At 48.9% G+C, this 9,765-nt stretch overlaps 1 protein-coding gene across 1 annotated transcript; it reads right to left on the bottom strand.

The window, feature by feature from the left end:
* Positions 1-1,345: 1,345 nt before the first annotated feature.
* Positions 1,346-9,765, bottom strand: LOC138603692 (epithelial cell-transforming sequence 2 oncogene-like). Its single transcript, XM_069675575.1, has 21 exons — positions 9,616-9,765; positions 8,412-8,524; positions 8,174-8,336; positions 7,827-8,082; positions 7,505-7,661; positions 7,120-7,246; positions 6,803-6,968; positions 6,278-6,406; positions 5,344-5,436; positions 4,946-5,152; positions 4,741-4,844; positions 4,555-4,671; positions 4,229-4,315; positions 3,925-4,034; positions 3,689-3,836; positions 3,527-3,600; positions 3,289-3,445; positions 3,144-3,209; positions 2,968-3,056; positions 1,904-2,076; positions 1,346-1,833 (listed from the first exon to the last, which is right to left on the bottom strand). Exons 1-21 carry the CDS (start codon positions 9,763-9,765, stop codon positions 1,700-1,702), a joined length of 2,820 nt encoding a protein of 939 aa, XP_069531676.1. The 3' UTR covers positions 1,346-1,699.

Below are 9,765 nucleotides of genomic sequence, written 5' to 3'. Positions count from 1 at the left end.
CCTGGAGGAAGAAAAACGTGTCGGATGTGATTATAAAAAGAGCAAAATCACAGAAAGAAGTGCAACGAGCAGGTTTGTAAATCACTTTGCACCATTGAGACTTTATTAACACTGAAAATATCACTAAGGGGAAATTCTGTCTGGGAAAGTCCGAGTCAGAGAGCATGTTGCACGCAGCTGCATTTCTGAAACAAGCCCTCAACAGCAGCTCGGAGAACTCATAACCGCCCTTATAAAAGGCTGCTGTCCCGCAGTGAACAGCGGCTCTCTGCAGACGATCAGGACGTTTGCAAATGTCTGTATAATGACTCATTTAAAGTAAGAACCTGGTGATGGTGGTTGAGCCTATGTCCCGCTGATGGAGGCCTTTGCATCTGCAGAGTCTGGTGCGACTTTGGTGGGAAGTGTAGCATCAACAAAAGATCCATATTTGTGAGGTAACATGACAGGTGATGACTTTTACTGTGCGCTCACACCAAAGCAAATATTCGCCTCGCGTTACTCACGTGAGTTTGACCACCGGATCACAATTTACATTTACATTGCATTTAAATAACTTCAGGAATGGAGGACAGGAAGCGGAGCTTATCTCCATGGTTACCAACGGCATTTCATTTCTTTCGGCTATCAACCGTGTCCGACATCTCTCCTCTCGCTACATTGTACCTGCTGTGGAAGTCCGAGATGGGTCGGAAAACCAGACGCCGTCGTGCGTGGGTTCATGACACCATCCGGAGGCGAACACAGCTGGGTGAATACCGCCGCCTTCTCCAGGAACTCCGTCTGGATGACTCCCGCTTCCAGCCATATTTGAGGCTGACCGGGGCCCAGTTTGATGACCTGCTTGCCAGGGTCGGAGGCAGGATTTCATGGATGGACACCAACTACAGACGTTCCGTCCCGGCTGCGGCGCGCCTGACCATCTGTCTCTGGTGAGTGGTATTTTACCCTGTCTTTGGGGTTGATTTAGTTGCAATAAACTCATCAAAAGGATGCCGAAACAAATAGAAAATGGCGTGTTTTTTCATGTCGAAAAACATATCATGGCTTCTTTACTGTTTAGTGGTTATTGTAGCACACGTTAGATGACACCCACATCAGAAGGCAGGCTTCATCCCGGGGATAGGCCTACTATACATAAGTTATAACCGCTATAACCACTACAGATGAAACTGTGAAGTAAAAAGGTATAAAGGTCAAAGGGGGAACGTTTGGACTGTGTTGCTAATGTTTCTGGTTTAATGTCAAAGGGATGAATGCAGATTAACAGCTGCTCACACAGAAGACAAGATGGGACGAAACAGGACTTGCGAATACAACACAAAGCACTTTGTAACATCCTCTGCCAACGACACATCAGAACATAAAAACACGCATAAAAAGTTCCATGAAAAAGCTGGTTTACATGAAAGACCAACATTATTTTATGTTTTTCCAGCTGTATTTGGAGTCGGTAACTGTTGCATTCAGAAACAGGAAGTTGAGAGGTTGTGTAGGAGTTGAAGGTGACCGAGATGTTGATTGACGTGCTGTAACACGGTGTCTAACACCTACCTGGTGATTAAAGCAGGACTGTGCAGAAAAAACACCTGATAGTTCCCAGAAAGACTTTCAAATCGGAGGTGAGACGCTCAGAGTGTTTGTCTTTTTCAACATACAACAGGGTGTGTCCGTTGTGTCCTAACCTCCTCTTGTCTTCTCACTGATGTCCGCTCAGAGCCGCCTTCACGGCTGAGCGCAGCACACACAGGAAGTGCTCCCTCTCCTCGCCTCTCTCTGTGGCGCAAACCCACGAGCGACAGGGACCCTCCAGGACGAAGGCGTGACTCACATCTACAGAGAAACGCTCCTGTTACAATCACAATCACCATATTCTGATCGCTTGAAATGATTAAGCACTCACAGCGTGTGTGCGTGATCTCTCTGACCGCCAGGCTGGAGAGAGCCACAGACGCCAGGAAAGTGTGCGCGCTCCGGTGAGCCAGCGTGAAAGGTGTGTGCTGCACGTTGCGCCGCGTCAACACCAAAGCGTCGGTGAAGAGGAAGAGGCCCACATCGGAGACGTGCTCGTAGGTCCTGAACAAACACAGAGAATAAATCGATTCACGCATTAGTCTGTGAGTTTGCATGTTCTCCTCGTGCATGCGTGGGTTCCCTCCGTGTACTCCAGCTTCCTCCAACAGTCCAAAGATGCTCATCAGGCTCATTGGTGACTCAGGAACTTTTAGTTCTCTTCAAGGAACTAAATGGTTCCTGTGGCCATTAGTTGCGTTTCCACAGCGGCCTAAAGTCCCAGGAAGATTATGCAAATCAGGCGAATGACTGCACCTTGTCGTTGGCCCGTCTGTCGTCGGCACGGCGATAAACAATCTCGAAGCACGATGATAACAGTGAGCTTGCAGCTGCAGTCTTTTAAACATGGCGAGTACTCGACCAATCAGAAACGATCAGCGCTGCAGGCCCCGCCCTCAAAGTTCTTGGACCTTTGGAACGTACTACCCCCCTGCGCAGGGACTTTTCAGGGAGCGAATCAATCACCCCGGAACTAAATATAGACCCTGCAATCGAAACGCACCCGAAGATGTGAAGCTGTGGTTGGGCGAGAGGCGGGGTCACACCCTGGACTGATCGCCAGTCAATCACAGGGCTGACACACGGAGACAGACGTCCTTTCATGCTCACATTCAGAGTCACCAGTGAGCCTAACGAGCATGTCTTTGGACTGTGGGAGGACACCGTGGTACCTGGAGGGACGTGAACGGGGAGAACATGCAACCTCCACACAGGAAGGCCCGCTACATCCGAACAGAGAAGCTTGAGAAGCTTGCTTGGTGGCTGGGGGGGGGATTTCCATAAAGAAGGATTTTTCCTGCAGGCAATTAAAAAGCAACAGCTTGCGGTGGTAACAAGTTCATCTGGAGGTCTATCAGAGGCAGCTACATGCGGGGGCGCCTTTGTGTCTGTTACCTGAGCGAGTCTGGAATCTGTTCATCAGGACTCCTGAGCAGAGCCGCATCCTGACTTATCACCAGCTGCCTGCTTCCTTCGCGGAGGTTCTGCACACAAACACGTATGAGACAAGCTTCAACAAAACTTTAACGTGTACGTTTGGAGAGACGATGGAGGGAGCTGCGTGCGATTACCGGACAGCCTTGAATCATCTGCTGCGTCTCCTCCATCAGCGTGTCTCTCTCTGAGTTGCGCTTCAGCTGAAACAGGAGAAGACATCTTTGTATTTATTGTTTTACAGCACAGAAATGTCGGCATGAAGCGCTGATTAAAAGCTACCTTCTGCGTGAACTCCCTGAATTGCAGCATGGAGTTGAGGGCGGAGGAGAGGTGCGTGTGGTCAGGGTGTCCGGGCGGTGTGTGCACAGACAGAGCTTGAAGCAGAGTTGCGTACTCGTGGATTCTCCATACAGGACAGAGCAGCAGCTCCTGCAGGCTACACACACACACACATTTGTTCAACAGGTTTTGGATAAGCTAGGAGTAAAGACACAGCAGCATACGTGTGTGTTGTTACCTTAGCATTTGTGTTGCGAGAGTTCTGTCTGCTCTCTTCAGGAACGCCCGGAAGGAAGGCTTCGTCTCTCTGCACTGACGCACATAAACACACCATCCTTCACTTACATATATATATAGAAGAGTGCACGCTAGTTTAGCTAATGCAACACGCAAAGCTAACCTTGTCGATGGTGCAGAGGGCAGTCGTGTAGTTGTTCAAATAGTTGGTGTAGACTCGGAGTTTGGAGCACAGCTTCACGCACACGTCTCCGACACACTGCTCTGCCCCCCACTGCTGCAGCCTGGCGCCTAAGTCCACCTGAAACACCCTGCAACACACACACACACACACACACACATCTGTCAGGTGATATCCACACAGAAGAATTGCACATATCTACGTGTGTTCCTGCAAACCTGTTGAGCGCCAGTATTTGGGCGACGGGGCTGAGGATGATGTGGATGTCGGCGAAGCTGAGGATGGCTCTGTTGGAGTTGAGAGCGGCGGTCAGAGGCTCGTGGTACACCTTCAGCACAAAGACATCTATTAAAACCTTGATATTTAAATAGACAGCAGAAGATCAGGGGGAAATGGGCCATGCAGCCGCAGAGCTACGATCCATTTCATATCTAACTCAGCTTGTTTTATATAAACTCCGCCTAGTGTGCTAATGGCCCGGCTCCTATCAGTTCTCTTCAGCTGTTTTCTGGACAACGTTACCTTGAGCACAGCGCCCAGTCTCCCCAGATAAACACGCTCGCTGTGGTGCAGCTCTCTGGCGGCTGCGCCTCTCCAATCTAACGCTGTCTGCAAAGAGAGAGAGAGAGAAGCACGCTGTAAAGATGAAGCCCGCTCCTTCAACCATCTCTGAGTTTAAGGTCTCGAAGATTTTCAAGAGTTACAACCGGAGCCAACCGTGGGCGTCACACATGCAACGCTGTCTGGATATCTGGAAAGTGTGCTTGTGGGCAATGAACCGTTTATCGCCACAGGTGCCGCCAACGAGATCTGAAACCTTCAAGATTAGCACTTTAACTTTCACACACCTGTGCTAGCTCAGGTATCAGACGGAGGCCTTTCTGTGAGCTCCTCGTTTCTTCTCCCTCCTTCTCCTGGCTCCATCTCGACAGGAACAGGGCGAGGAACTCCAAAGGTTTGGGCTGCTGAAGGAGCAGAAATCTGAAGTCACTCGTTCTCTTGTCTTCGTGTATTAAAAACTCTTTTAAGCCCACCTCTTCCTGCCTCGTGAGAGCAGCGAGTCCCTCAGTCACAGCCTCCTTCAGCTCTTCAGACGCACACGTCTCCTCCAGGCAGATTTCCTCCCACAGAAAATGACCTGTAAACACATCAGGAGAATCCTTCAGGAGGTTTACAGGCGTCTGTCTAAACCTGCCACCGGTCCAGCTGTGTGTAAATCCACATGTATGTGAAACCCACCCAGAGCGCGGCCCCTGGCCTGGAGGCTGACCCGCTGTAGCTGCGGCCCCAGGCGGCCCCTCAGCTCCCCGAGAGCCTCCTCCATCCACTGGGCCTGTCTGCACCAGGCCCGCAGAGCGCTCTCGCACACATAGAGGAGGGCAGGAGCTGCTGGCTGCTGCATGGAGAGGCCGGTGCAGACGCTGCTGTCGGACCACTCGCTCAGGACTGGGAGACAAACACAAGTATGATTAAACAGTGCTTTTAAGCTAAGCTAAGCTAAAGAGGTAACAACTGAATATAAATACACTGAGTAGCTACGTGTTGGTGGAAGTTTTGACGTCAAAGAAAGAAAGAAATTCTTTGCAGGAAAAATGTTTCCGCTGCAGTTCGATCGGTCTTGTGCGTGGCCGACTCACTGTTCTGGAAGCTTCCGGTGGCAAGACCCGCCGGCGCCCGAACCTCCAGACCAGTCAGGGAGGAGAGGGTCTGCATGAGAGCCACGCCTGATGCTGAGGAAGAGAGAAAAGAAAGGTACAGCGAAAAAAAATCACTCTCGTGTGTCCACGCGTGCACTCTCTTGGTAACGGAGTGTCTTTGAATGCACACGGCGTCACTTTATACGTTAATTATTAACTTGCCGTGTGGTAATGATGCGGGGGATTAAAATCGCAGCCCGGCCTGAGAGAGGGACTCTCACCCCCAGCTTAACAGGCAGGTAAAGGTGTGTAATTGTTTTTTTAGAGGACAGTAGACCACAGCTCGGTCGGAGCGCTGAATGTCAGTTCTACCACAACCTAATCGTTTTATTTCTTTATTTTGAAAGGTGCAGGAAGCCATCTTTGCACGCAAGTTTGTTTCTCGTTGTATTGGTTCACCCTCTTGTGGACACATGGCGCAAAAATATTCAAATAGTTTGAACCTATGTGTTGTTTTAGAAGGAATAATCAAACGTAATTTTTGGCAAATTTTGAAAACACAGGTAGAAACAGTGACAAACAAACTGATTCCAGAGAAGTGTTTAATTATTTGTAGCCGCTTTTACACGGCCAGTTCAAGGCGGGATTATTACACAAGGAGTAATGATGACAACATGATTGACAGCTCTGTAGACAAAGAGGACGAAAGGTGCTGTTTTTTTTCGGTGTGTGTTTTGGTTCGCAGAAGTGGCTATGGCGTTGCCACCCGCCGATCTCTGCTGGGCAGCTCCGGCTCCAAATGACGTCAGCTTCTATCACAAGGGGGGCAAACAGCAGATGACACGTCGTCCTTCTATATATACAGTGATTGGTTACGGCTTCGTTACGGCGCTGAGGCGGAACCGCAGTGTAAAAAGGGCTACTGTCTACCTACCAGACGCAGCCAGCGGGGAGAAGATGTCGATCCCTCCTCCTTCCTCAGTTGGGGCCACCCAGCCGGAAAGTCTTTCCCAGAAGTCTCTATGGTCGGGGGTCAGGAGCGTGTTCTCTGACAGGCTGCTACCTGGTGTCAGGGAGTAAAGTGGGGGAAAAAACAACAGTTCAAATCAATTCACTAAAAATATGCATACATTTCAAGTTAAATATGGTCTGAACTTTACCAGCAAGAAGGACGGCTGTGACTGGGTCAATTAATGCTGCAGAGCGTTTTAAAAGTGTTGTATAAGAAGATGTACGTAGGTTTCAGACTGTACTGCAGCCTCCACATGTAATGTAACACTAATGTATGATTTACGACAGTTATGGACAGAGGTGCTATCATAATAAAAATGAGCCGTGAAATGGTTTCAGCAGATGTGCTTCAGACTGCCCTGAGAGATAAACTTCCAGCGCTGCAGGCTCCACTCAGACCCTGGCACTGCTTCCACACATCAAGATACACAGGATTATTAATTCTCACTGTGTAGCAGATGGATTTCCTCCGCTCCTCCAGGAGCGAGCAGGCCCAGCCTCTGAACTCTCTGCCCAGAAACGGCCCTCTCCGCCTGGGTTAACAGAGCCGAGAGAGTCCCTCTGTGGTCGTACAGAACGGCGATCGCTCCCGCGCGCACGCCGCTCAGCAGCAGCTACACGGAGAGGAAAAGAGCAGACAGGGAGACATGTTAATGTTCATCCTCCCGCTGTGGCTTTTTTACTTTTACAACAACAGCATTCTGCTGCTCTCTTCTGGCTCATAGAAAACAGAGTGATTTAAATCTTTCCTTATTGTTCTTGTACCTCATAGGCGGGAATCCTGCTGGAGAGGAGGAGTAAGAGGGCGGGAGGGGGGCGATAAACAGGAGAGGCGGCGTGAGACGGTGCAGGTCGGTAGGTGAAGGAGGACAGCGCTGCACTGGCTGAGGCGCTGAAAGAGAAGTCACACCACCAGCCGATTAGCTTAGCATCAAGACTGGAAGTAGAGGAGTTGTTGAGAGGTGTTCCTGAAGTCCCTTTTACATAGCCGGTTCAAGGTGGGAATATTTAGCCTTTATTAAGTCTCGTATAAAGACTGTATAGGGGGTGATATTCCCAATGTTAAGCCGGCAGCCGAGCCAGAAATGATTGTGCGTATAACTATCACCTGCAAGAACCGGAGGCCCGGACTCTCTCCATGCTCTGAGACACAGGCTGTCCCCCATCCAGGCTGAGGCTGAGGCTTGGAGACCCAACAAGGCTTGGAGGCCAGGAGCTGAATGTTAGTCCAGAATTGGTACCCCCACCTCTGGCTCCTTCTGGCTTTGTGTTGCCGCCCCAGGCTCTCCTGGTTCTCATTGATAATCCTGCAAAAAAGCTTTATTAGATAGGACAGCTGAAGAGAGACGGGAAACCATGGGGAGTAGAGAGTGGGGGATGACATGCACCAAATGATCGGCAGACCGGGAGCCAAAACCAGCAACCCGAAAAGACAGTTTTAAGCACAAGAGGAGTCTGTCTTCTCCACTTACTCTTCTCCTCCTGCAGTTTGTCTCTAATCATCTGCCTGATCCCCCTCTCCTTCCTCCTCTCTTCCTCCTCCTCCGTCAGCCCCACGCTTTGCTGGTTCAGGGTCCCGTACTGCTCGGCCGCCTCTCGAGGAGTGAGCCAGTCCAGCGTGGAGACGCAGGAGACGTAGTGGTTCTTCCACGCTCCGAATTCTTTCTCTCCGGGAGTGTATGGCAGGAACCAGCCTCTTCTGATGCAGCGGCCCGCCCAGAGACAATCCTGGGTCACAAAATGCGAAGAGAAAGTACAAAGCAATCTGAAAAATAGCCCAAAAGTTAGGTTAAATAAGCTCTCTTCTGGAGCCTCTTACCTGCTCAGCAAGGACCCTCCAGTGCCAGCTGACTTGGGCGGCCGAGCAGAGGTCACGAGGGGTCAGAAACGACATCACATACAGGGACAGGAAGCGTGGCAAAACCGCGGTGAAGTCCACTTGAGTCACAGGGACCGTCTCGATCAGCAGATCCCGACAATACCTGCTCAGATTGACAGTTATTCATGACTTTTACGCAACCATGACGAGACAGATACACACAAAGAAAAGGTCCTACTTGAGCTGTGATTTGGTGGAGCGTGCGAGCAGGGAGTGCAACAGCTGCTTCCTCTGTCTGTCAGTCCACAGATCAAACCAGTGCAGCACAAGGTTCGTCCTCTCCTCGAATAACTGCGAGTAAACCACATAATACAGGTGTACATTAGGCGTTCATTATTGCACAAGAGTCTGTCTGCTCTGCCAAAAGCTACAAAACCGGCTTCCAAAACACTGATAAAACTGCAGATAGTTAATAAACAAGAGTAGATAAGAAGGAGTGATGGTGTGAGAACAGCAGGAAACATCATTAATGAAAGAATCAATCATGTCAAGCCTTTAGAGAGAAGAAGGCCCACTTTGTTGGTACTGTAAGGAGAGTCTTTTAAAGCTAGGAGTACAAGCATTATGACGTTATTTTGCGTGTTAAAATATATAAGTAGTTGCATGTATATATGAGCAATGGTAAGCCAGTAAAGTTAGCTTTTATGCACCAGCTGCGTCATATTATTTCCGGACTTTTTGTCAAAATTAGCTCGACATAAATACATATTTAAGGCCTCTGTCTTCCCATTATGTTCATTAGATTTTGCCACTACAATAAGAGCAGGCAAAAAAATCGGCAAAATATCCAATATCGTGCATCCCTAGTATAAGCGATGGTAAACCGGCTAAGTTAGCTTTTGTGCGCGAGCTGCATCATTATTTCCGGGCAGCATTTTGTCAAAATTAGTTAAATATAAATAAATGTTAAAGGCTTTTGTCTGCTCACTATGTTCGTTAGACTTTGTGGTGGCTCTTATATTTTCTGCTAAAGCTCAAATTGTAATTTAAACATGGAATTAAATACGTTTTATGTAAGTGGTACACAGGCTACAAAATTAATCGTCTACGTCATTTAGCATTATGCTAATCTGCTAAAATATATCTAAAATGTATTAAATTAAGCTTAGCATGATTTATATTTAGTTAGTTGCATCTTCAGTGGCAATAAGGCAAAAAAGAGGGCTTTAAACACGTGCTCCAACTCTGCTTAATTAACTAAACCGCGAGTGTAAGCTCATTATAGCGTCATTTTTAACACGGAGGCAATAATTGCAATATGCATGTACATTTCATTCTCACGTCAAGTCTAATTTGGTCACTTCTGCCATCTAGTGGCTGCTTTAAAAAACGAGATTAAATCAATAAAAGTTTCAGGTTCTGTCAGTGTAGGTTCGTCTGACCTGCAGGTTGCTGCTCTTGTTGTTGAGCGGGGTCCAGGTGCTGAAGCGGGTCTCGGACGGCAGCTTGTGGACCCGCTGCGGCTCGTAGTCCGTGACTCTGAGCTGCCACCGCTTCACCGAGTGAGGGGTCGACTTCACGTTCGACTCCAT

Source organism: Semicossyphus pulcher, unplaced genomic scaffold, assembly GCF_022749685.1.
Source record: "Semicossyphus pulcher isolate SPU_LCO1_2020_fin unplaced genomic scaffold, fSemPul1.0.p SCAF_24, whole genome shotgun sequence".
NCBI classification, from domain to species: domain Eukaryota; kingdom Metazoa; phylum Chordata; class Actinopteri; order Labriformes; family Labridae; genus Semicossyphus; species Semicossyphus pulcher.
Note: the sequence above shows the minus strand (reverse complement) of the source record. Positions and strands in the feature narration are given on the sequence as shown.